General features: G+C 38.2%; 1 protein-coding gene across 2 annotated transcripts in view; it reads right to left on the reverse strand.

The window, feature by feature from the left end:
* LOC127620336 (ephrin type-A receptor 7-like) overlaps positions 1-26,637 on the reverse strand; it is a 176,790-nt gene extending 150,153 nt beyond the window's left edge. For both annotated transcript variants that reach the window (XM_052093538.1, XM_052093537.1), the window contains exon 1: positions 26,484-26,637. In XM_052093538.1, coding sequence (XP_051949498.1) covers positions 26,484-26,562 — 79 coding nt within the window. In that variant the 5' untranslated portion in view covers positions 26,563-26,637. The remainder of the gene's footprint in view (positions 1-26,483) is intronic.
* Positions 26,638-26,911: the final 274 nt, after the last annotated feature.

Here is a 26,911-nt window from a genome sequence, read left to right on the forward strand (position 1 = left end):
CATGCGCTTCCTTTCTTACCCTTTCTTTCTCTCTGTCCCTTATTAACAAGGACAGAGAGAAAGAGAATAAGCAATTGAGTTAAAAGTGAACAATTTGTTACAAAAGTGCAGGTGTATGTGTTTATGGGGGGGTGTCCCAAAGCCATTTTGTGATGACTTTTTTCCTTTCTCTCAAGTTAGGAATTCACTTTAGATGAAATGTGACTTTGACTCTCACCACATTACCACATTACCACACTGCCTCACTCTCCTGACAAGAGCTGCTCCTCTCTCCAGCACTCCTACTTGTCTCCTTCACTCATCCTCATAGAAGTCAACTTCCCCTGCCCTTGTATTCCTTCCACTTCTCTTCCTCCTCTCGAACTCACCGAATGTAATATTACTGAGATGTCATTAAAAGATAATGTTAAGATGTGGTCATTTGTGCATATACTACAAAGTCCCAGCCACATGCTATGTTCGGAATGATCTAATCACTGATGCCACTCATGATCCTCAGTCTAACATTAGTTCAGTGAGAGCTAGGCTGCATTTTCTCCATCTTTCCCCCTCTCACACATCTAAACATTACAACTGTATGTAATATACATAAAATAGACACCAAACATGTGGTCGTCATAATTGTATCTGTGCAGTAAATAATTTTTAATGTCATATTCCAAGTTAAAGGAATGTTTCTGTTAAATACAAGTTCAATCAAGAGCATTTCGGACATGCTGACATTACCACAAAATTATTTTGACTCATCCCTCATTTATTTAAAAAGCAAAAACTGGTTACAGTAAAGCAGTTTCAATGGAAGTGAATAGGGCAAGTCCATAAACGTTTAGTTTCGCACTGTTTCAAAACTATAGCCACAAGACATTAACATAAGTGTTCAAATTATTTTAGCGTGATAAAAATGAGGGACTTACCAGCATTACAATGTTTACCAGATTATAGATTTTACTGCCGTTACCCTCACCATGACAATGACATTGTAATTTTGGATATACGTTTAGACAGATATAGTTAGTATGTGATTTTTTTCACACAAAAATCATGTTAACATGATTAATGAAAGTCTTGTATCTATACTTTTGAAACAAAATGTGTTTTAATGTTTAGGACTGGCCCCATTCACTTCCATAGTAAATGCCTAACTTTTACCATGATTATTATTATTATTATTACTATTATTTAACAAATGAGGGACAAGTTTAAACAATTTTTTGTTGTAATCAACATTCACACAAAGGCTCTTGATTGAGCTTAACTTGTTTTGAACCCAAAATATTCCTTTAAATACAACTTCGTTTCCTCAAGCATGAAAATTCTCTCATTTACTCACTTTCATGTCATTCCAGATGTGTATGACTGACTTTCTTCACCAGAACACAAACAAATATTTTATATCTCAGCTCTGTAGGTCCATACAATGCAAGTAAACGGTATCCAAAACTTTAAAGCTTCAAAAAGTTAAAATAATACATATGACACCAGTAGTTTAATATATTATCTCCTAAAGCAATGCAATCACTTTGTGTGAGAAACAGATCAATATTTCAATCTTTTTTATTTTTTAGTAAAATATTGATCTGTTTCTTGCACTCATCTATTATATAGCTTCTGAAGATATAGATTTAACCACTTGGGTCATATGGATTACTATTATGCTGTCTATATGTGATTATTGAGCTTCAAATGTCTGGTCACCATTCACTTGCATTTTATGGACCTACAGAGCTGAAATATTCTTCTAAAAATCTTTGTTTGTGTTCTGCAGAAGAAATTAAGTCATACACATATGGGATAACATAAGGATGAGTAAATAATGAGATAATTTTCATTTTTGGTGAACGATCCCATTAAGCTAATGTTTGTTGTCAAACAGGTCTCCGAACACTCCCCCATCTTCCATTGGCTGATCAAACATATAGTCCCACCCCAAACTCCTCCCATTGGTTGAGACAATATTGTGGTGTCGGGTAGGTTGGGATGCTCCAACAAATGAAGCAATATTTGCCACAGAGCCTCTTTTTTCGTTGAATATCCATATTAAGCTGGGGTAGAAAAAGCATTTTAACATGGAAAAAAAATTACACACTTCACCTAACAAAAAAATAGCTGCATATTTCTGCTTTGTAAATATTGCCCCATAGACTTCCATGCTTTGTTTGTTTTTACAAACTGAGGAACAAGTCAGAATTATTTCAAATCAACAGCATGGCACAGTTGCTAGAGCTTAAGTTGTATTTAACTCTGAATATTACATTTACATAACTCAGGCTACATCTACATTAATACGGATACATTTGAAAACGTCGTTTTAAAACACTCTCCGTCCACACTAGCATTTTCAAGAGTTTTCCAAAAGTTGCTCATCCACACTGAAACATATGAAAACGCTTAAATCATGAAAATCCCTGTTGCACGTAAGGTCTGAAATGCAATTGTCTTCGTGTTCCACTGCTGCACACCAATTCAGGGTAAATTTCCCTTCGCCTTTGATGGTTGTACAAAGTAAAAGACCTGAAATAAAATTTATTTTTTAACAACACTATCAAAGTGAGTATCAAGTACAACAGCGCCGCTATAACCCGGGCCGCCATCTTGATTATTTTGGTTGGATAGATTACATGACTGCGTCGCATGACAACAAATACATAACTTTCAGATATATCCGTTTTCACAGTCCACATTACAACACGAAAACAGCACTTTCAAATTTATCCACTTTGGAGTGCATTTTCAAAAAGCTCAGTTTTTGCAGACAAAAACGCAATCTCAGTGTGGACGGAAGGCCAAAATGAAGAGAAAAAGATGCGTTATTCAAACGAAAACATATTAGTGTGGACAAGGCATGAGGTAGAATAAGGGCAGAGTGCCAAACCAAACTCGACTGAGCCTGTCGTCCAGCCCACCACTCAAATCATTAAAAAGGTTACTCGCCCTCTCTCATCATGTCATATCATCAGCCCTCCCTCTCCGTCTCTTCTCTCCCTCCCAATCCACCTTCCCATTATTGCTACAGACATTGATCTCCATCATTTTGATGAATTAAAGTAAGTCAAAGGTGTGTGTGCAAGAGGGATCAAGAGAGAGAGGGAGAGGAGGAGGGGTATTGGGTTCAGAGAGCGGAGCCGGACCAGCTATCCATCAATTCGGCACATCACAGACCTGCAGAAATACATAGTCTCGACAGCTGATCAATCAATAGGCAGCGCAACCAGGGGCTCGTAAAAAGAATACAGCCAGGCGACTCGATAAGTTAGAATAACAGGTCTGTGCCTGTTAAACTCTGGGAAGATGGAGGGATGAATGGATAGGAGGGACAGAAAGCTTGTCCTCACATACTGGAGCTCAGTGCATAGATGACAGCAGTGATACTTATGTTGAAATGGATGGCAACTAAGCTGCCACCACAGCTGCAGGGTCACTTTAAGCTTGGAGATCAATGTCTGGCCCAGTGTGATCTGGGTAACCATGTACAAGACAAGAAACTAATCTGAAGACAATGTTTTTCACTGCTACAATGTGTAGTATCGTGGAAAGAGGCAGAAAACACTACTGACTTGTGTATGCAAGTCATCCATCCCCAGAAAACAGTTTGAAAAAAAAGTCTCACGCAAGCACCTCTTCAGATAATTCATATAATTAAAACATTCATAGAGCCCTGGGCCCTTTATCACTGAAGTCAAATTGGAATTAAAACTTACCTTCTTAATCTTATCTTAGACGATTTATTAGTGCATGTTAATCCCAAAGAAAAATGCATGTCTCTGTAATTTTTGGCCAAATTGTAATAACTTGCTCTTGCACTTCCTCTGAAATGAATTTAATTTTCTGCAAACGTCAATTAAGCTTTTTTGGCTATTTGATAATGTTAATCAAGCTATTTAGGCATTAGGCAAATTTAGACATGTAAGGGGCTGTTTAGACAGAACACGTTCTTGCAACAAATAGAGCAGAATTAACGTGTATCGTGACAGCATTTAAAAACTGACCAGTTGTCTAAACAAAAAAGTGCTGCTCCCATCTACAAAACAGCCCAATAAAGCACAATGGTCTAAGACGTCTGTCTATGGCATGTTTAAAAAAAATGCTAAGAGAGCTCAGACTAAAAAACGCATTAAGTTTAATCGGCCTTGAAGGCATTTAAGCCTGGCTCCATTTTGTTATGGAACACACTTTTCACAATCCAGACAATTTCTGATGGATAAAATAAAGCCCCGCCCTACTTTATTTTTTCTCACTGAATGTCTTGTTTCACTATGAAATTACAGAAATAAAATGGTAGCGAATAGGGTCTCATGTTGACTCATTGACATGAATTTCAAGCTAACATCTGAAGTCTTATAACTGAGGGCCCTCCCTCTTTGTCTTCCCCTCTCTCTTTTTCCATCTGAAGTCAGGCTTTTTGTTATCATTTGCTCGACTGACAGATCTCATCGCTCTCCTGTCTCACATGGTCTCAATTCATTTATTCCATGATTGTTTATTTGCTTATCTGTGAGCCAGATAATTTAAGCATATTAATCCACAAATGCCTTGTTAAAAAAAAATAATTATACAAATTAGGAGCAGAATGGCTCCCTTCAGCTTGTTCAGATTTAATTAGATGGCCTTTATTGCCTCTTTCCACAAACCTGTTGATCTAGCCACAGCCCCAGCGTTTACAGAGAGGGTGTTAAAAAGGCAAGCCTAATTCAGAATCTGTTGCCCTGTGCATTCAGTATTTTCTTATAAATGGAAGAACACACCAGCACTCTACGCTGCAGAGACTAAAATCACAGTGGATGGATTGAATCACCCCTGTACTTCAACATATCTAAAACAGATCTTGCCACTTAGTCTTAGTTTGTTTAGTCATAAAAATAGTCTATACAAAATTTGAATGCTGGAGCAAAAATGTCTATGACAATATTCTTAAACAAATGTGGGTAAAACATGTGAGATCAAAAGATCAACATCGGAAGACCTTGCATCAATTTCAGGCTCATCGAAGCAAGCGTTTCATTTGCCCCATTGGTAAAACCAATCAAAACCACCAGAGACAAGTATGGATCTGAAATTGTGCAAAGTAGGCAGAACATTGTAAGAGTCTGTTGTGATTAATCACCAAATCCAATAAAGGCACTTTCTTACCACTAGGGATGGGTCACGGTGGTCAACTAGTCATCAAACAACAAATTTAATTCAGTTCTTTATATTATCATTTTTCATACATATATTTTAAGTGGTGGTGCTTAAATTAGTGTGGTCGAGTTGTTAAATTGATTGCATGCTAAGAAACTTTAAATCCCTTAAATAAATGTCCTTAAATGTATCACCTTTAAAGCACTACCATTACAGCCATACACATACAGACAGACATTTTTGTCCAGTGCATCTAAACTCAATATACAGTTTTTTGAGCAAGTGTTGCACTTACCATAGATTCACCATTACTGCTTTTCCCACCAAAACTAACAAACTGATTTTCTTGTGTTGAGGAAATTATCTGTCAAATGTGTTTACCTTCAATACATTTTTAATAAAATATGGCATGCAAAACATGATTTGAGGTTCACGTTTAACACTGCAATTTTTGATGAGTAATTTCGCCACTGAGAGGGTCATACCACACATCCACATTCTTATTTAGTACAGATGCATGGAAAGATTGCACACATTTACATTTTGGGTTGGAGGAAAAGAGGAATACAAAACCATTTAGGAGGCTGAAATGAAAAATGTGACAGGCATCACACAGAGTGAAAAGGAAAGAGACCTAACCCTGGTTCCTGTGGCACCCCAATATCTAGAAGCCCACACCTTCTGTCAAGCGCATTCACTAATGGACAGCTCTTGGTGAGTTTAATCAAAGCACAGAGAGAGAGGGACTCTCTCCATTTCTCCACTGCCAATCATCCAGCAGCCCTGTAGCCCAGCAGCCTGCTTACAACTGGCACCCAATGAGAGCCAACTGGAATAAAGTGAGAATTAATGCAAGGGAGAGAGAGGGGCAGGATGAGACAGAGTGCAGGTGATACTGCAGACTGGAGAGTGGGAATGAATAGAGATGAGAGGCACTTAACTACATAAATTAGGCCATGGGTAGAGTGGACAATGTAACTACTTTCCACGATATAACCTCATGTTAAATGTGCAGACTACAATGGGGAGGTTATGAGAACGGATGTGCAAAACTACATATTATCAAAATCGACTGGTTGGTGGATTGCACAAACAACTAGCCAACAAATGGTCTTAAATAAAGTAATTCACCCAAAACATGAAAATTCTTCATTATTTACTCACCTTCATGTTGGTCCAAATCTGTGTGAGTATACTTCTATAGAATGCAAAAAGTAAATTTTATACCCCGTCCACTCTTTTCTATATACAGAAAGTGAATGATAAATGGAGCAGTCAAAAATGTTAAAAAGCACCATGAAAGTAACCTTGGTCCATAGGACTCTTATGCTATATTCCAAGTCTTCTGAAGTCATACAATAGCAAGTGAAATTTAGGTTGTTGAGACAATTAATTGAACTTAAGAACCGGATTAGACCAATTTGTGAAATGGATCAATTGATTCATTAAAAATATATGGCTCAAAAGAAAGATTAATTCACAAATTGGACTTTGCAATTCCTCTAATGAGTGTGCCAAGTCTACGTTAAATCTTGGTCTAAATATCTAGATAAAGTAGTTGACTTATCAAGTAGTCAGTGTTTAGACAACTAGTTAACTAGTTGATCACTGTGATCCATACCTTGGTGTGAGTGAGAGAGTGAGAGAGAGAACAGTTGTGATTGCAGTGCATGGGGGAAGGGAAATCTCTGCATCTACTGCTGTCCAAGAGTCCCGGTTCATATAACATCACTAATGAAATCTGTGCATGTGGAGGGACAGAAAAATACAGTGTGCTTCCAAAAAGGGGCGGTTTCATCTACCTTCACCCTGACTGGACAAATAAGAATTTAAGATTCGCAGTATCTCTTTAATTCAAGAGGAAAAAGGAAAACACTATGCAATTTTCAGACAACACCATAAACGCAAACACACAGTGATTGAATGCATATTAAAATGCAAATGCTGCACTGCTAGTATTCGAGCAGCCCGGGCCACAGATGGGAAGCATTTGAACATGACAGCTCAGACAAGTTTGGAATGTCAAAAAGTGCCATCGCACTTAACAGAGACTTCACACATGCGTGACAAGACCTAAAACAGGAGGAAGTCCACTTGGCCAATCTTGCTACAGCTCAAATAGCTAAAAAAAATAAATAAATACCTAGCATCAATTCTGCAGTATGCCATACTCATGCGGATGACCAGCTTCAAAAATAAAACATTTTACTAAGGAGACACAGAAATCCTATTTCTGCTTTGTGATTTCAAAGAGTGACTATAGTTTAGGACAAGCCATGGTAATGGACTAATGGTGCTGGGTTTGAATAACTGATTGGAGGAAGTTAGCTGTAACTAGGGATGTGCAAAACTACATATTTTTCAAAACAGAGTAGACAAGTTGCCTAATCGATCTTAAAGAAAGCCCTGTTTGATAAAGCTGGTTTCAGGTTCAACAGACCCAATAGAATGCATTACTTAGGGTACGTTTACCTAAGACACATTCTTGCATTCAAAAACAGCTAAATGGAATGCAAGCGTCATTCGGAATGATTCAGAATGCAAGGGTCTCTGACAGCTTTAGTGGCATCTTAAAAAAAATTCAACATGGCGGGATTCTCAAAAAAAAGCGCAAGTTGTGACACCCAAAGACGTCTATCTGAATGTGAATGGCTGTAGCGGTGGTACTTTAAAGGGAATACATTTCAAATCTTTTCATTGATGGTTTTACATTAAGAACGGTTTAATATGCAAATAAAAAAAATAAAGTGTAAAAAAAATATATCTTTTTTTAAATACATCAAGAAAACTATAGTGTCACTTATCAACTTGCCTAATTGGTTGTTGAAAGACAAATCAGCAATCTTGACCCGTCCCTTGCTGGAGCAAGCGCACACAATACAGTACAGTCTTGTTCAATCTTGGGGTGAGGGGGTGGTTGCGAGGCAGGCAGGTTTTAAAACGTTGCCTTTTGCATCTAGTGCACTCTTTAACAGTGTTCTCAACTCTCTGCTTGCACTGCAAACAGAACAGCCCTGAATTTTTCATCACAACTGCACTCTCCCAAGCAAGACCAGCTAACGGAGCGAAGTGTGATTGCTCAATCAGAGAACCGTGTAAACGAATGTAAAGGCACATTTCTGTACATGTACATACTGTATATATATATATATATGAGTGCCTGTATGCGTAGTGTTGCATAATAGCCTAATGATAGATTTATACATTTTCCGAAGAGCTGCACAGACAAGCACCACTCAGAAAATGACCAAAGTAATTGACACAATACTGGGGTGTTGTGGGTGGTCACCAGGGCTCTGCTATACGGTTGCTAGGGCATTCTGTGTGGTTGCTTGGTTGCTTACTTTCCAAATTCAAAAGATTTTGGAAAGACAACCAGTAAAGTATGAGTTATGTACCAAAGTTTAAAACTGTATGTATGAATGAATAGAATATATAAATAATATCAAGTATGATTAATTGTAAATGTGATGCCTACTTTAATAATTACCAATAATAATTTTGTACCCAGAGTCATTTTCTTGTCGTAGGGATTCACAGAAGAGATTTCCGAGTAATGAAACAGCAGACTGGCATTGTAATCATACATAGCATCTGCTATGCTTTTATTCAGTGTATTATTTGTAAAGGTGCAATGGCATTTAAAAGGCTTTGTTTAAGCTATATTGGAGGATTTTGTAGACTCTGCTCATAAGTATTTTTCAGACTTTGATTCAGCTCTGCAGGAATATGTGATGTGATTTTGAGTCAGCAGAATCATGGATTTTACTTCCCGGCAGTGACACTTCTCTGAAGTACAGAACCATGAACATACAGGCTATATTTCGTCATGTTAACATATAATTCATGATTAAACTGTTGTAAAAAAACGTAATGATATAAACAATGTCCATCAAACAATCCCTATAATTCTCATCTAAAGACTTAAAAGTTATTTGTTGTTGGTATTTTGTAGCATTATTTTGCTACACGTTCAGGGGTATATGTTTTTTAAAAAGTTAATAGGAAAATGTAAAAAAAAAAAAAAACTCTTGATTTAAAAGTTTAGTAGGATTTGACCAGAATCTGTATACTTTCAAAGCAAAAGTTACCCCCCCAAAAAATGAAAAATATTTTCTCATTTACTCCCCCTCATGTTGATCCAAACCTGTATGACTTACTTTCTTACAATGAAAGTTAAAGGGTACTATAGGGTCTGTCATGCTCACAAAACAACTTTACAGCTCAAAAAATACAAGTTTTAACAGAAGAATTAATTTAAGTGCTTTTATAAAATTTTAAGTGTCACATTTGTGCCTTTCAACCCTCCAAAATCGGCATCATTCAATTCCATTGTAAGTACCTCACTGTAACCTAAATTTTTGCTTTTATTAAAGAAAAGGAGGGACAAGTCGATATAATTATTTGTGGTATTCGACAAAAAAAAATTAAAAAAATCAACTTAAACCCATGATCAGCACTCACTTTCATACTATTCAAAAAGAGCAGTTTCAACATTCTGCTATAAATAACTCCTGTGTTCCACAGAAGAAAGAAAGGTTTTGAAAGACACAAGGGTGAATAGATGACAGAATTTTCATTTTGGGATTCTCAAGTCAGCTGTTTGATGAATTTTAAATCAGTAGTGCAAGACTTAGTTAGATGACTCCTGGGTGGCATTTGTTGTGTGTGTGTGTGTGAGAGAGAGAGAGTGAGAGAGAGTGTGTGTGTGAGTGAGTGAGTGTGAGAGAGCAGAGAGAGTGTGAGTGAGCGAGTGGACAGTCATAGATGCATCTCTGATTCAGATAAGTCACTGGTGTCATCCATCCTCCACACACATAGACTCAAGGCCACCACAACATAAGTCATTCACACTAATGTCTGCACAACACACATGCCATAAGCGCACACACTGAATGAGCAGTCTTACGAACATGAGCATGCACACACACAAAGAGTCACTCACACACACACACACACACACACACACACACACACACACACACACACACACACACACACACACACACACACACACACACACACAGGTGAATCCCATTTCTTCTCATTTAGAGTCTGTCTGCTAAATTGTACTTGAGCTGACCTTCAGTGAGTGCTAAGGTAATCTACAATTACCTCAAGAGACAAGAAGAAATAAAGGGTGACGCTGTCACACAAGCACAGCCATTATGCTGACTGTGTGTGTGTGTGTGTGTGGTCAGGCTTGCAGAGTGGATAGAGAGGAGGAACTGGCACTTCCTGAGAACCGCCCCATCTGGCCATGAGAGAGTGGACCACACCACCTCGCCAACTGACCATCTGACTGCACATTACATCACCAAATACTACACACACTTAAATCTCCTCCAGTAAGAAATACTCCATACAAATAATGCTTTAACTAACAAGTCTTATGATAATCTATATGTGTTTGATTAACCGATTTATCGTCTTACCGTTTAATTTGATTTTATACTTAATTTTTACTTTGATCAATTAATCTGATAAAAAGCATTTCAATAAAAAGCTTGCGCACATTCAAACCTTGTCCAATGGAATTAGTTCCCGCTTGTTGCATGATCAATCATGAGAACAACAGAAACATCCTAGCATAAGAGTCCATGTATAGACCTTAGTCATTTTCACAAACAAACAAAACAAAAAACTGATTGTTAGGGTTAGACGAACAGTCTGTTCAATTATATGTACCGTTTAATTCACCAATCGTTGAACTAAAGAAAAATTTTAATATTCATAACAAAGTTTAATTAGACAAAAAACACAATTTGTGATAATTAGATGCGATCTAGAAAATTTGTAGATAGTACATCATAATAAACTGTTCGTCTCTCCCTCACGGTCTCATTTTCAATTGCAAAAACGTACTATGGCATCTACAGTGACTAAGGTCTATGCTATACTTTGTGTAGGGGAAAAAAAAAGGTTTCAAATATGAACATTACAAAGATCTCAGAAAACTAAGTGATAATGACATTTGTCAACTGTCTTTTTGGTATGTGGGTCACAAATGGCCCAAATTGTTCATAGTTTAATAATTTAGCTACAGTTATTAATTTACTCACTAACATAGTTATATTCCAAAGCCTTGTCTGCTTAGTTGGCCAAAAACTTGCCTTAGGTTGCAGCTGTACATCCAAACCTCCACAGTACATCCAGCAATAAAACTTTCTTTCAGCACACAGTGCATAGCCTTGAGAAATCAACTCCTCAAACCCAACGTATCCTCTTTTAAACACTTTGAAAAAGCAATCACAGTGCACATATGAGCATGCACAAAAATCTTAATAAGAGTAAAGAAGCTGATTAATCAAGCTGTTATCTCTATAGTATATCTACTGCAAGTGTGCCAGGGATTTATACTGTATAAATCTAGGTGAATTTGGAAAAACACAGAAATGTACCACCATAAAATAAACATATTTTTTATAATATTATGCTCAATTCCCCTTTAAAATTTTAAATACACTTATATAATGGAAAACAAGACAAAATCACTTCATAACAATAGGATTTTTTTGCAGTGAATTTCTTTACTGAATTAAACTTGTAAAAAAATAAAAGATTAGTGAATGCCATTAAGAGGTATTATTAAAAGATCATTGTTAGTAAGCACATTCAAAACAACCTTTTAAGTCAGAACAAAAGCAGAATATTCAGTCAAGTGCTAATGATTATTTATTTATGAATTAATCGCGAATAGTCGAATAATCGTTAGATTAATCGATTATCAAAATAATTGTTAGTTGCAGCCCTACTGGCCAATCAACTCAATTCTCTGCTACAGAAATGTAAACTGCTCTGGGTAAGTGAGGAGTCTATTGTCATTTGATAATTATTTTGTAACGTATGGTAGTCAAATAAAGGAAAGCCTCCATCGCCATCATTTACAGCAGGGATGCTCACACTTCTATAGAATGAGACCTACTTTTTTATCATGTTATTGCAGCAAGATCTACCATGTACAATAAGGGCAATACATTATCAAAATTCCAAAATGTCAGGAGTCTGCAGGGAAAGTTGACGATTCTCTACACACACATAAGCCGCCTGTCAATCAAACAGGGTGCAGCTTTTACTAGATCACTAGCGAATTATAAAATTACATACTCTGGATTACTTTCAACAGCAGAATAAGAATATTAACTTTCTAATAAGTGAGATAGGCCTAGGCTAGGGCTGGACGATATGGCCAAAATTGTTATCACGATAATCTTTTTCATATTGTTCGATATTTATCACAATATAATTTACACATTGCACTTTCTTTTTTTCTTACTTGATGGAAGAAAAGAAGAACAAATAAATTCTAAACAGTCAAAATAGTCTCTACAATACTGCACCGGGGGTACAGAGACGGTCAAAGCAGTCGGGTCTGCGGGATCTTTTACCAAAATATTAAAATATTTGATAGTTTATCAATTGAAAATGAATGTTAAAAGATCATCTGTTTGTTCTGAAGTATAGTGACAGCAGTCCAGTATTTGTTGGAGTATTTTTACATTAAAATGAAATATTTTTTATATTTCTTTAGATTCAGATAACCAAGTATGGGGCATAGAAGCCCTTGTGACTGTGGAACGATGCTGAATGTGGGTTCAGGGGTGTCCAGAGAGAGAATTAATAAACGTATTTAAAAAAAACTTTTTTACAAACATTTGTATATTTTCACTAAAGTGAGAAACTAGTCTACCAACTAGTAATATTAGTCTTTCCTTATCCATTCCAGACATCTAATTAATTTACACAAAATTAGAACAGAAATCGATTAGTTTATTCAATTTGTTTATTATTAAATGCTTGTAACATGCTGATTAATAAAGATACATTTAGAAGGGAAAAACGTTTTGGTCTAAAAGGTGCTTTGAAACCACATTAAATCATGTGGCGCTTCATGTCTACACACATGCAGGGAAAAGAGGCAACACATGCGGAGTGGGATAGGGCAGACATTATGCATTTTGGTGCTAGAGAACAATATTCGAGATTACAGCGCAGAAAGATCAGAGCTTTTGTCCACATCACTGTTGTTCTGTCACGCTCTTCACTAGAGACGATGAGAGGGCTCAACAGTGTCATGAAGTCTTGCGGTGCGGATGGAATCAATCCGGTGTCCGACGTAGCAAGGCAGCTAGCATTAGCAAGTTCATCCAGTCTGACCCTACGTTACCACTGGCGAGTTGTGAGCGAAGCTGAGAGCATTTTCAATTCATTCCTATGAAAGCGGAGCGTCATGCTCGCAAGGTGGATTGTAGGATTGGCAGCGGTGTGGAGCAAGCGCTCTCCTAGCACTGTGAGCGCCTTTCGTTCGCCCCAGTGGAAACGCAGCCTGAGAAAGCCGAACTGCTTGTGTTTTAGTGACATGCAGTAAATATCGAGTATTCTTAAACTTACCATGGATTTTCTTTATCGTGATATACATCAATATCGTTTATTGCCAAGCCCTAGCCTAGGCTATCACAAATATAGAAGGTTATTTTTTTGTTATTGACGTTTTAATCAATCTGCTTGTACGGTCAGGCAAGTAAAATTCTCTTTCACTTGCCCCTTCAAAAATTAGCTTGTCCTGGACAAACGTTAATGCTGAGCTCTGGGTTGTATAGATATGAATGGTGAGGACACTGCAAAAAAGTCACACCCAAAAAGCATGGTAAACGAGACAGAGTTAGAGATGATTTGCCGAAGCAATGGTGCAAAACACCAAGCTAGAGATCTTTTATGTTATTATGAGAAGTGTACAAATATTTTCAGTTTATTATGAAACTGTGTTGGGACAAATTAGACCGCTACAGTGTAGGTAATTAATGGGAAACACTGCTTGTGTCTAGTTGGAGCTGACCTAACTAAAGGTTAAGTGCTTACTGAAATGCTCAAACAAACACACACTCATTGCCTCTGAAAGCAGACCTCCCTTGGCTGTTGTGATTGCAATCAGAGCGAATATAGAAGTACACACACACACACACACACACACACACACACACACACACACACACACACACACACACACACACACACACACACACACACACACACACACACACACACACACACACACACACACACACACACACACACACACACACACACACACACACACACACACTGATTGTAGAGCTTGCAGTTCAGCCGTATAGATGGCCACAGCTCAGGCTCATTTGCCTGTGAAATTGCAGTCAGCCCATTTAGGACAAACAATGACACAGGCATATGTTTTCGTAGAATCTCCTATGATCATCTGTGAACTACACATTGAAGCCTAATATACAGACACAACTAGATGCCATTTATAGGTTAATTTTCTTGAAAACTTTGAGCACTTTGTTTCTGAGGGACAATGAAAATTGCCCTGTTTATTGAACGACCTGCTTAGACCCACCCCAATAAAAATTGCGTGCTGCATTATCTCCTTGTTTGAACAATGGCAGATGGGAACGAATTCAGAAAGCAGTTTTGAAAACAAAGTTGTAGTTATTTTGTAATTCTATCATTAAAGACTCAGGATGATTGGAATTAAAATTAATGTAGAGATACTTATATTTGACATAAGCCTCGTCCTACGGTTCAGTGCTCAGATACTTGCTTGAACCGTCAGATCCTGCCAGAGGCGATGATGGCAGGGGAACGGAGCTTAGCCCTGCAAAGGACGGGACCTAAACTGGTGGATATGGGGTGGAGGACGGTGAAAACAACGGAAGTATGCAGACAATAGACAGGTGTGAAGGCTTATAAAGCTGAGGCTGTATTGTGATTGGATGATATGCCTAATTGAATGAAAGCTTAAGTATCCAGAGTCTTCCTGCTAGAACTTCCGCTTCCATTTCTATCAGAAAAGATGACTGGAATTAAAATTAATGTGGATATACTTATATTTGTCACAAGCCCCATCCTACGGTTCAGCTCTCAGATGCTTACTTGAACTATCAGATCCTGCCAGAGGCAAAGACTGCAGGGGAGCCGAGCTTACCCTATAATTAGACTAAGGACAACAACCAGGTCTTCAGAAGGTGAGAGACAAATCTGAGAGAAGAGGAAATATAAATGAATGACGCAAACATAAGCCTGTATACCATACTACTATTGCCATACCATGCAGAAGTGTGGTTAGTTTATTAGAATTGTAGAGCCCCTGCAAATGGGTGAGCCTTGTTTGTGTAATATCTTTGCAGAGGGGTAGACAATGCTTGTGATTGAGCCCTTGCATGCAATTCAACCCTTGTTAAAAGATGGGCAATGATCCGACGATAAGGGCAACGTCATCTGTGCAAAACCCCTGCAAGGAAAAATGGCATTTGCGTTTGAGCCCTACAATAAGGGCAACGTTATTTGTGCAATACCCTGCAGGAGGACAAAAGACGATTGCGTATGAGCACTGAAAGGGTGATGTTGTTTGTGCAATACCTTTGCAAAGAATAACATGTTGTGTTTGAACAACATTTTGCTTTTGAGCCCTACAATGGGGTGAACATTGTTTGTGCAACACCCCTGCATTGATAGACAAAGCTTTGCCATGTAAAGGGAAATTAATGCTTTCTTTATAAACCGCAATTGCTGCATTGTGGGACACTTAGAAGAGCAGCCCGAAAGATATGCTGCAGTTGTGGCACCTAGACAGCATTTTTGCAATTTTTCAAATGATTCATATAATTTTTTAAACAAATTACAAATGTCCCTCAGTTTTGGCAACATTTCCACTGCGACCAGTTTTGCCTCTAATAAAGTTTTTTTATTGTGATTGCCATTGAGAGGATCGTAAAGATAAGATGAACGGGAGATCAGGATCAACAAAACACACAAGTCAGTTTCAATCTCTGTTCGAAGTACACATGCCCAGATGAGCACCAAAAGCTCAGCACCAAATGCTGCACCACGGCTACGACCTCTTAAGCTAATCTGAATACAATACCTCTTCAATGGCAGGTACCAGCAACTTACCCTAAATCAGTGCATCCTTGATCTTAGGGGGCTGGCTCACTAAACTCGCTGCCCTGATCTCAGCTGACTAAATCCTTCATGCTGGAGCATACAATTTATGAATTTATTAATCAGTGGGAAACCACACATTAAAAGGTCAGTTGATTTTCCAGGTCAGTGGTCAAAGCTGCGCAGTGAGAAGGGACAGAGAACATTGTTCCTATCTCGGCACTGATAAAGGGGGCAGAGGGAGACAGAGAAGGCGAGCAGAACAGCTCATATGCGGCATGTGCGAGGTTGCCACACTTAATGAGTTTAAAAGGTCAAATGCCTCTTCAAAAGATAAAGCAGGTTTTGCACATGGGAATCAGACGGGCTGAAGGGGCCAACATCGATGTCACACTGGCATACCAGGCAAGGAGGCAGACGTATCTCACTGTGTGAGCAGCTCAGATAAGACAGTAAATTGCTTTAAGTGTCCAACATGTCTATTAAACACCACTCAATGAGCAGGCGGAGAGTATTAAAAACCTTAAAAACTTAACATATCCAGGTGGTTAAAATGTAATACTAGACCTGTCAATTGAATATCCTAAATTATAAAATAAAAATAATATACACACACACGCACGCACGCAACCACCTGCCTAATATTGTGTAGGTCCCCCTTGTGCTTCCAAAACAGTGCCAATCCGTATCTCAGAATAGCATTCTGAGATTATATTCTTCTCACCACAACTGTACTGAGCGGGTTATCTGTGTTATGGTAGACTTTGTCAGTTTGAACCAGTCTGGCCATTGACTGAATAATAACCAATAAAATATATGATTAAAAACATACACATCATATTCTGAAATGCATAACATATGATCATGCATTTGTTTTTGTATCTCGAATCACTTCTCGCGTGTACCCTGTTGTGAGTCCAGGCAGAATCATCGGGGATTCGTCAATAGTGAAATGTTTTGTAATATGTTCACCCCTGTTGCCGATTTGTCGTGTAATTTGACAACTTCCATGACAAGAGAGACAGTTGTGTAATATGAACGGTACCACGATCCGATGTCTTTGAAAGTCGTGTAGTGTGTAGGAGGCATAATGAGCCGTTCACACAGAAAGCATTTTCATTCAAAAACAGCAAGATGTAGAGTAATGGAATGGAATAGAAGGCAGGGGTCCCAAGATGTGTTTTTTTTTTTATTTATTTTTTTTTAAGTTTAACTTTTTAGCAGTCTACATGGTAGCATGTTGTTAAACACAATGATGCGCATGCTAAACACTAAAGCTGCACTACGGTACTTTAGGCTCTCTAGCGACATCAGTGGTTGAAACCTAAAATTGCAAGAAAATTTGTGAAGGAACATTTAATGTGAGTTGTGTTTCGGCATTCATCTTCTGCATGGATGAATCTTACGGTTTGTGGTTACCTGCTTGCCTATGATCACTCGAAGATCTTCACTTGCAGAGCCAGTCATAATTTGCCATTTTCAAATTGATATAAAAAAAAATGTATTAAACATTTATAACCAAGAAATTGCTTTGAGGAAGATTAAAAAAAACATATTTAAATTTTTTTATATGAACAGTCAAGTGTTTAATCCACCACACTTTAAATGTTTGCATTATACTACACATCAACTTAAGTGGTGAAGCTTGTGATATGGCTGATAGGAAGACACAATATTCATCACAATCTACATCCTCAGTGGACAATGCAAGTGAACCATACTACAACAGTAGGTCTGTGTGCTGCAAACAATAAGACTGTTATATAAAAATACAAATTGAGGATTCAATAATAATGGGGATGAAGTATACATTATTAAACAAAAATAATAAGCAGAAATATGCAAAATAACAAATTAAAATAATTTTGAATTAAATGTATAATAGAGAGATGGTTACACACTAAACAAATATGTACATTACTGTGCTATGAAATAATTACATTCTATCAGCTAAAAGTCAATGGGAAGGGATACAACTCAGGGACGCAAGGACGAATGACGTAAGCCTGTGATTCCGCGTTAAATCCGACCCGATCATTATTGCAGCCTTACCATAGTGAATCAGGCTTAGACAACGACAGGGTTTTGAATACATATTTTTTTTATATATACTCACTCAATTAACTTTTGTTAATTGTAACCAAAAAGTCTTACAGAGTACAGCTTTGAAGAAGATCCCCATTGGGAGAGTGGCACATGGCTTTTGCCATAAGCTTTGGGATTGGATCCACCACATTTGGCTGGGGAATGTGTGAGATTTTTTGGACTTCAGGATGACCACAGAAGCAACAACAAAACCACAACATGGAAGCACACACAGGAAGAGCCACAGTGTTCATGCAGTTCAGTCCCACGTGCCCTTTATTTTTAAGTAGATGCATATGGATGCACAGCAGTGTCCAACTGTGCCTATGTAACATATTTGTGTGTTCTTGTTACATGTTTAGATTCAGGTTCATGTTTTCAGGTCTTTTATTTTGAAATTAGTTCACTTCCTTGTCTAGTCATGTGCTAGCCTGTTTCCCTCAAGTTACATTTACATTTATGCATTTGGCAGACGCTTTTATCCAAAGTGACTTACAGAGCCCTTATTACAGAGACAATCCCCGGAGCAACCTGGAGTTAAGTGCCTTGCTCAAGGACACAATGGTGGTGGCCTTGGGGTTCGAATCAGTGTCCATGAGTTCATGTTCTCATTGGTTTATTGTCTTGTTAACTTGTTATCAGTCTTGTCTTTTCATTGGTTATCATTGTCATGCATTTCCCTTGTCAGTGTATTTAAGCCTCATGTTTGCTCTAGTCCTTGGTCGAGTATTGTAGGTGTAACATTGTGCTGTTGTTTGTAAAGTTATTGTCAAGTCAAGGTTCTAATATATATATTTTTTTTTCACATTTGGACTGATAATAAACTGCACTTGGGTTCCAACATCATCGTCTTCGTCGTCTCATCCTGTCTTCAGCCAGCCTGCGCAAACGTTACAGCCCTACAGACATTGAGATCATTGAACAGTGTAGTTCACATATGGGTGCTTGACAAGCTTTTTTTAATGTCAAAGATGTCGTATATAGATAAAACACTAAATTTAAATCGACTAATCCAGTCTACAAAGTTTCAAAGCAATACGCAAGTATTTCGATCCATAAATTTGGGCTGAACATAAAAATGATGTTTGGTATTAATGATATTAATGTTTGTGATAATTTCTTTAAGGCATCAAGATCCCTTTCTTCAGACCATGCAAAAAAGCTTTATTTTCAGCTTTAAAATCTCAGTGTGGAACTGATTAGGTGAGTTAGTTATATTGTTAAGCCTGAGAAGAAAAGTAACATTTATTAATTTCTATCTGTTATCAGCTAATTAAACCATTAAAAGAGTCAGAAGTTTGTAGTCTATATAAGCTTACATCTGCATGCAGAGTCTCCCAGCTTCCATAAAAGCAACCTGGTCCTATTCATCATTCCTAAAATTCAAATTACAACTGGGCTTCATTAATATCGAACCACATTAAGACAACAAAGAGTACCTTTTCATACAGGAAATGCTTGTCTGTGACTCTCACATCAGTGCTCTTACATCATTTTTTTATAAATAAAACTCAGCAAATACAGGATCAGGCAGGCACAAACACAGCATGTTCCTTGCCAGCTGTCTGACACATTCCAACAATATAAAAAGATAAATATTCAAAACCAACAATGGACTGCAGTTTGAAGGACAATCAAGCTGTCTCCAGGCTGGGTTTCTATGTTCATCCAACACTGACGGCAGAAAGTACTTTCATTTTTCACCTTTATGAAGCTACGTGCACCTAGAAACATCCATATTTGGCTGGTAATAAAATAATCCATCGCCTCCACAAAACCACCTCAGACAAAGACTCCGCCTCCAGGGGCATTCCTGTAGATCCAGCAGATACTTGTCCTTACAGGGAACAGAGATGAATCCTGGTGACCCTTCTTCTCAATGCTGGAAAGAATAGCACAGCATTGATCTATTCGGTTCTACTCAATGCCAGACTTTTCAGTTTGTAAGGAAATCGATCAAGCTTAATTACCAGATTGTGAGCAACAGTGAATGTCAGCATTCCCCTGTGACATTTACACAGGGTATTATGAGTTATCATGACTGTAAGAGCTTCCCTTATTCTTTTGCTTTCTTTCTCACTTACTGAGAGTCAACACAAAAAGCCTCACTAAATAAACTCCTGGATGCGACTGTTACGCCTGCCAACCTCACAAATCACTCTAACATTCCCTGCACAGTCTGGTTGCAACCTACATAAACAGGCACTGCCAGCAGGGATACCTGACAGTCTAACCCACAGTGTCAAGGTTTGGCTAGTTAGCATGGCCTAGTTAGTCCCGACTACCCAAATAAATAGCTTTTTGGCTGAACTTGATTCAGTCGGGGACAGCGGTTCCACGTGATTGAAATTAGTTTTCTAAACCTATATTTACCATGTAATCTTAACACAAACACTAAACAAAATTAGACTTGTCAATGTCACACAAATAAATCTCTTTTTCTTTATGTACTAACTAGTAGGGCTGGATGGTATATCGACTTAAGGTATATAGATATATTTTCAAACCAGATATAGGATGAGACAATACCGATAAAAGTTTGAGGTTGCGTTACATAACCCATTTCTTCCATAAAGCTGTGATTGCATCTCTCCTCTCACAATCTCACAAAAAAAAAAAAAAAAGACGCAACCCTGCCCCCACTCTCTCACTGCGTCTGCGCGCAAACCCTGGCCACACTCGCTCACAAGTTCTCCTGCAACATGGAGTGAGACACGGCACCAGTTCACACTGCCGAAGAAGACCTGGTTAGTAAAAAGAAAAACAATAGTTCAATTATCTGGAGATGGTTTGGATATAAAAGATCAGATGAGCAGCAAAACAGCTTCATGTTGTGTATATGTGCTCCGAGAACGCTTGCACCTAAACAGTCAAATACATTTCAGAATTTTACCAAAATGCCCGCCTTGGTGAGGTGTTCATGTAAACACAGAGTTGTCTAAATTGAACATAAACATTGGGGGAGAAAGCTGATTTGTATAGAAACGTACGACTTGGAAGTTTAAATATCAAATAGATACAAATTTTCTAGAGTGTTTTTTCTTCTATTCATTGCTTTTCTTTTGTTATTTTATCACTGACCGTTTACTACTCTTGATTAATAACTTGGGAACTTAATTATTTTATAATATATTTTATAAAAATGTTAGGCTATTATTTGTTGTGGCATTGAAGCTGGTGTCAAAAATCCTCACATTTCACTAAAGACAACTGACATTTTTGATACATTTATATATAGTGTATGGAAGATCTTGCTGCAGTAACATTATGGAAAAATAGATCTTATTACATAGAAGTGCGAGCACCCCTACTGTAAATGATGGTGATGGATGCTTTCCTTTATTTGACTACTGTGCGTACATGCAACATAAAATAACCTCCCCTACCGAGCGCAGTTTACATTTCTGTCCCAGAGAATTTCATTGATTGCATAGGTATAATACCATAAGGTTGGCCATGCCATAATTTTAGAAAACGTACAACAGAAACTCTGGCATGTTATTAAAACATGTAACTTATCCTTTATCCTCCTCTGAGGACAAGTAACTTTTTTACTCAGACAAGTGAATGACCAATTTACTTGTCCGAAGGACAAGCACATCACAATGCTTAATGTCTAGCCCTGCCTAATGCCTAATGTCATCTGTAGAGAATGCCATAAACAGTTTGCATCCAAAAGCGGAAGCACTTCAAATCTCTTCCACCATTTACAACAGTCCCATAAACTTCAGTACGTGTTCAACTTTGTGCTGCTGCTGCAACCCCGGACGTTAAGGCTTCGCAGTCTGAAAAGTCTTCTAACCCAAAACGAAGTGCATTCAAGCTTCATTTTCCATCTCACATGTGGCTTTGATTTACGACTGAACATTTAGTCCACTTCATAGAAAATACAGAGATGTATATTGTATATCTCCATTCAGCATAAAAATACAGAGATATGATTTTTGGTCCATATCGCCCAGCCCTACTAACTAGCAAATACATGCGAGCGGAGCATAGCAAGGAGCGGAGTTATCAGAATTTCACTGGAGCCCCGCTCTGGCCGCTCATAAGGCACTTACTTTCCACTCCAAACAGAATGCGCTACATTTGTGTGTGGCCACATTAATATGCGTGTGCTTCTACACTGACAAATATCTGGTGTTGGCAGCTATATTAGGTCCAAGATTTTAAACGGAGTGGATTATCAGAGATGAGGCAGCGTTTAAATGGTGTGATTCGTGATTGTGACAGTGCCAATTCCAACAGACTACACTGAGGTGAGAGCGCAGAGGCAGTTCGAAACACAGATTAGTTTCCCTGACATACATCTGTACAGTAAAATCATTTTATTAGGCTACCACGGACACCTGTAAGGTTTACTGTTGATTTGCACGGGATAAGTGATGTCTGTATAAATCACAGGAATGTGTGTCGACTGCCTTTACACACACTGCTGTCATGCTTAACTGGCCCATCAGATAATGTATGCTATTTAGCTCTGCTAATAAATTATGAAGTATTAAACATTTTCATATGTATCTTTGATTATTAGAAGAAAATGACTTGAATATCTGGTAAAACACAATAGAACTGGTTACATTATCAAGCCAGTAGTCCTACAGTACACGGTTGAATTAACAATATAGACAATCTTTTCACATTATGTAAATGTATTTGTCCCTCTGGAAAATATGTTGTGAAACACAGGGCTCAACACAATTTTTCCCATTCACTCTGCTCAAATCACAAAATTACTACTAGTGTCCTTTTCTAATTTTCCTAATAAAAAGAAATCATGCTAGTTTATTTCTCATGCATCATTAAAAACGTAACAGCCAGCATTAGATGAAGTTTTGAAGTCCGTCTTACATTTTCTGGTGTCTTCTCAATGACCAACATCCACTTCAAACACTTGGTGAACTTTAGCAATAATGAGTTAAAGGGTTCACAGGCTGCACAGTGCATATTCACTGGCTTTTTTCCAACATGTCAATTTGCAACGGAGAAGAATAACAGTGGCAATTTTTACAGAGCGTTTGATATGGTAAAAGATGCTATTATCTTTACCGGTGCAGGAACGCATTGCCCACAAAAAGTACAGCAAAATAACTGACATGAACAAGTAGCACGGGATTAAAATAAATTAGAAGCTCTGTTAATTAGCCTGTTACATTTCCACACGTCCCCATATAAAAATAACCACATCCAAATAGGGCAGAGAGAACAAGGCTATTTTTTTTTAAGCATCCTACATCAAGGCATTGTTGTTGCAGTTGTTATTTGTGGCATGAAATATTAGGTCATATGCCAATATGAATAGGGAATTTTTGTACCTGATGCAAAAAAAAAAAATAAACAAGACAAAGAAATGATGCCTTATTTCTTTCTTATTTCACAAGATGACTTTTGAACTTGAGCGTTGGAGTTTACGAATACTTCAGCCGAGCAACAGCTCGCTCCACTCCGCTCACATGCTCTGGTTAGCTCAGCATTTGCTCAACAAAGCGAACAATCAGTTTCCTTCAGACATCTACCTAATGGTAACCTCCATATCTCCAACATAACAAAACATTAAACTCTAGCAAGTATCTCCCTTTATATTCATCTGGCACAAAATCATAAAAATAACACTTATTTATATTCTAGGTTCAATACAAGTTAAGCTCAGCTGACAGCATGTGACATAATATTGATTACCACAAAAATACATTTTGATGTGCCCCTCATTTTTTTTTTTTTTTTTAAATAAGGCAGAAATCAGAGTTACAGTGAGGCACTTACAATGGAATTGAATGGGGCCATTAAATAAACATTTTTTTTTGTCAACAAACCCTTAAACCACTTTTAAATCATAATTTTTAAACAACTTTACAGCTCAAATAATGCAGGAGTTTTAACAGAAGAATTCATGCAAGTGCTTTTATTATATGATAAGCTTCATATCACTGCCTTTAACCTCCAAAATTGGCCCCATTCACTTCCATTGTATTTAGGTAAACTGACCAAGCAGCAAAAATCCTTTGAGTGGTACCTTTTTTTTTTCCATTAACAGCTATTCAAAAGTAGCTGTGTATCCAAATGAAATAACATATTTTCCAAGAAACATATAAATCACAAATATTCCATTATATTATGGTAATGTTTTACAAGTGACAGACGTTTGAAGAGACATCCATGGTCTAACTGAAGTCATTAACCGTTCTGAAAATGATGCCTTCAATCAGCACAACACTATGAATTCCAGCACTAACCAGTGTTTCACTCAAATCGATAAATGACAACTAAATTGCCATATTGATTATTTAACATATTCAGGGCTTCAGTCCAGGTCAGATTTAACACTTTCTTCCAACAACTGAGGAAGCAGAACGCCATTCAGGAGGAGTTCAGCAGAGTCTGTTGATGGAACCAGCAAAGAGATGACAGGCGTATAAAGCTTTCCTAGGTAAGTGCCCTCATATGGTTTGAATTGCACCCTGACAGAGTATATAAACAGCACGGCAACAGCGTGACCAATACAGCTGATGTGTCTAGCGCATGCCCATAAGCATTGCACTGCAACAACAACTGCAAACCCAGCAAAAAGCAGTAGATGAGCCCACAATGAGATGCCAAGGTGTGTTAGAGCTGAAGGGCCTGGGATGAGACCCCCACATCCTGCAGTGTGTGTTAATAAAGACACCTGTACTGCAGAGAATGAAGTTCAGTTCTTATGAAATACAGAGTACAACCGAGGCATCTAAAGGTGAAAAATACTGTATTGTGGGGGTTGTGACATGATAACGCCAGTTCAATAGTCAAAAAGACTTACAAACTCCGGAGTTATTGGTATGAATGCACAGAGAACAGTACACCTGCAAAATCCCTTAGAGGTCAACTTTTAAAAAAAATTCCAGCCAGATAGTGAACATTGTTACATCCTTGAAGGATGTAACAAAACAAAAATAAAAAAGGGATGGAGAGTAAAGTGTGGGAGAACATATTGTGCACTAACAAATAGCTGTCATTCCCATCCTGTCTGAAGCCCACCTGCCGCATACAGAGAGAATACAGGCGGCTGAATACAAAGAGAACAGACGTAGCCGGATTGGGATGTAATTGTGGACAAAGAGATTCCTCCATACAGTCAGAACATATTCAACTCAATCAGGGATCCTCCATATCACTGCAACTACACAAAGCCTATTAGAACATGCCGCTTTTACAGCAATTAATCGCTGTCAAAACATTCATTAAGGCTATGTTTCCAATCCAGTCCACCAGCATTCCAACAGAGAACGAAAGCTGGCAGAGTTCAGTCATGTGCGTGAGTGTGCGTGTAGAAAGAAAATGGAGAAAGAGAGGGAGGAAGAGCAGCCTGGCTCAGCTGGGCATCCTCAGCACAGCCAAAGTGCCTGAAGGATGCTGCCATCAACTCTTCTTTGCCTCTCTGTGCAATGCCACTGATTAGGACGCTTAGATGACCTCACCTGAGCCGAATGCAGCAGCCTGTCATCAAAATTGCAGAACCTTTCATGACTGTCAAACCAGGAAAGGAAGCACTAATTGGGAACCCTGATCTATTGAAGCCTGCTTTCATCGTATTAGAATGTGGAGATTAAAATTTAAAAAACTAAAAAAAAATGTAAACTTAGAATTTTACCTTAAGATGAAGAAAAAACTGATTAATATGACACAAAGAAAATTAAGCAGTGAAATGGCTAGATAAAGATAAATTAAATGCATTCTGAGGCCGCAACGTGTCCTTGAGCTAAACAAACGCTAGAGACGCGTTTTCAAAAGTTTAAGTTCTTTCTACCTTGACACGGCGTCTAAAAAACGCTGCGCTCCTGCGCGAGAGGCAGCGCAAAGGTCAAAAACGTCCATCCAGCGCGTATTTGCATTAAAAAAAAAACTATTTTAAAACAGAGCGGGACATTTTAATACACGCGTTCGGTGTGAACAACCCCTATAGATGACAAGGCAAACACAATTAGTCAATCATAAAATAAACGGAGAGACTATTGAAACACAATAAAGCAACACCTATATTTTGGAAACTTCAGCGACTCAAAATATCACGCGAGAACATATTTAAGACAATTTAAAACAGTGATTTGAGATGGTGTAACATTACAGCCCGAGACAACTAACATCCTGTAGCCTATGTTGCCGCTTGTCAAAAGCACCGGATTCGTCCGGAGGTAAGACAATGTTTTTAAAAGCTTACCGAATGTGATTATGATTTCGGTTTTCGTCAAAGCTGTCTAAAATGTAAATGTGCCAATGATCTTGTCTCTTCCGTATCTCTTTAAAACTTTGCAGGGCAGGAATGTGAAAGCACACCTGCAGTGATAGTTGCGCTTCCAGTCGGAAACAATTAAAAAGACGCTACATACCTTCCTCTGCACTGGACTCTTCATTTCTGTTGAGAAATAATATCCAAAGTACTGAAAGGAACGCTTTAAACAGCTCCATATTTGAATGACCAGGTTTGCGAGGCTCTGGTCATGTCGCAGCCGAGCACGCTTGACTCACGATGCGGGATGAGAAGGATTCGTCTGGACTAGTGACACACAGCGGTACTATAGACCTATTTGGCATCACGGGGGTCGGATAGAGAGTGTCTGATTGATTTCGTGAACCTCCAATGAAATATGAGTTCGCCGCGAGGGGGATTAGCGGGCGCCAATCAAATCACGTCTGATAAAATTCCACCGCACAGAGTTACTCCCCCTTAAATGTAGGAGGTGTTGAAAATGAGGAAATTTGGTTATTGTTTCAGCTCACATTGCTACAAGCGGCAACTGATTACACGGCATCCCAA

The sequence above is a fragment of the Xyrauchen texanus genome, chromosome 26 (assembly GCF_025860055.1).
Source record: "Xyrauchen texanus isolate HMW12.3.18 chromosome 26, RBS_HiC_50CHRs, whole genome shotgun sequence".
NCBI lineage: Eukaryota > Metazoa > Chordata > Actinopteri > Cypriniformes > Catostomidae > Xyrauchen > Xyrauchen texanus.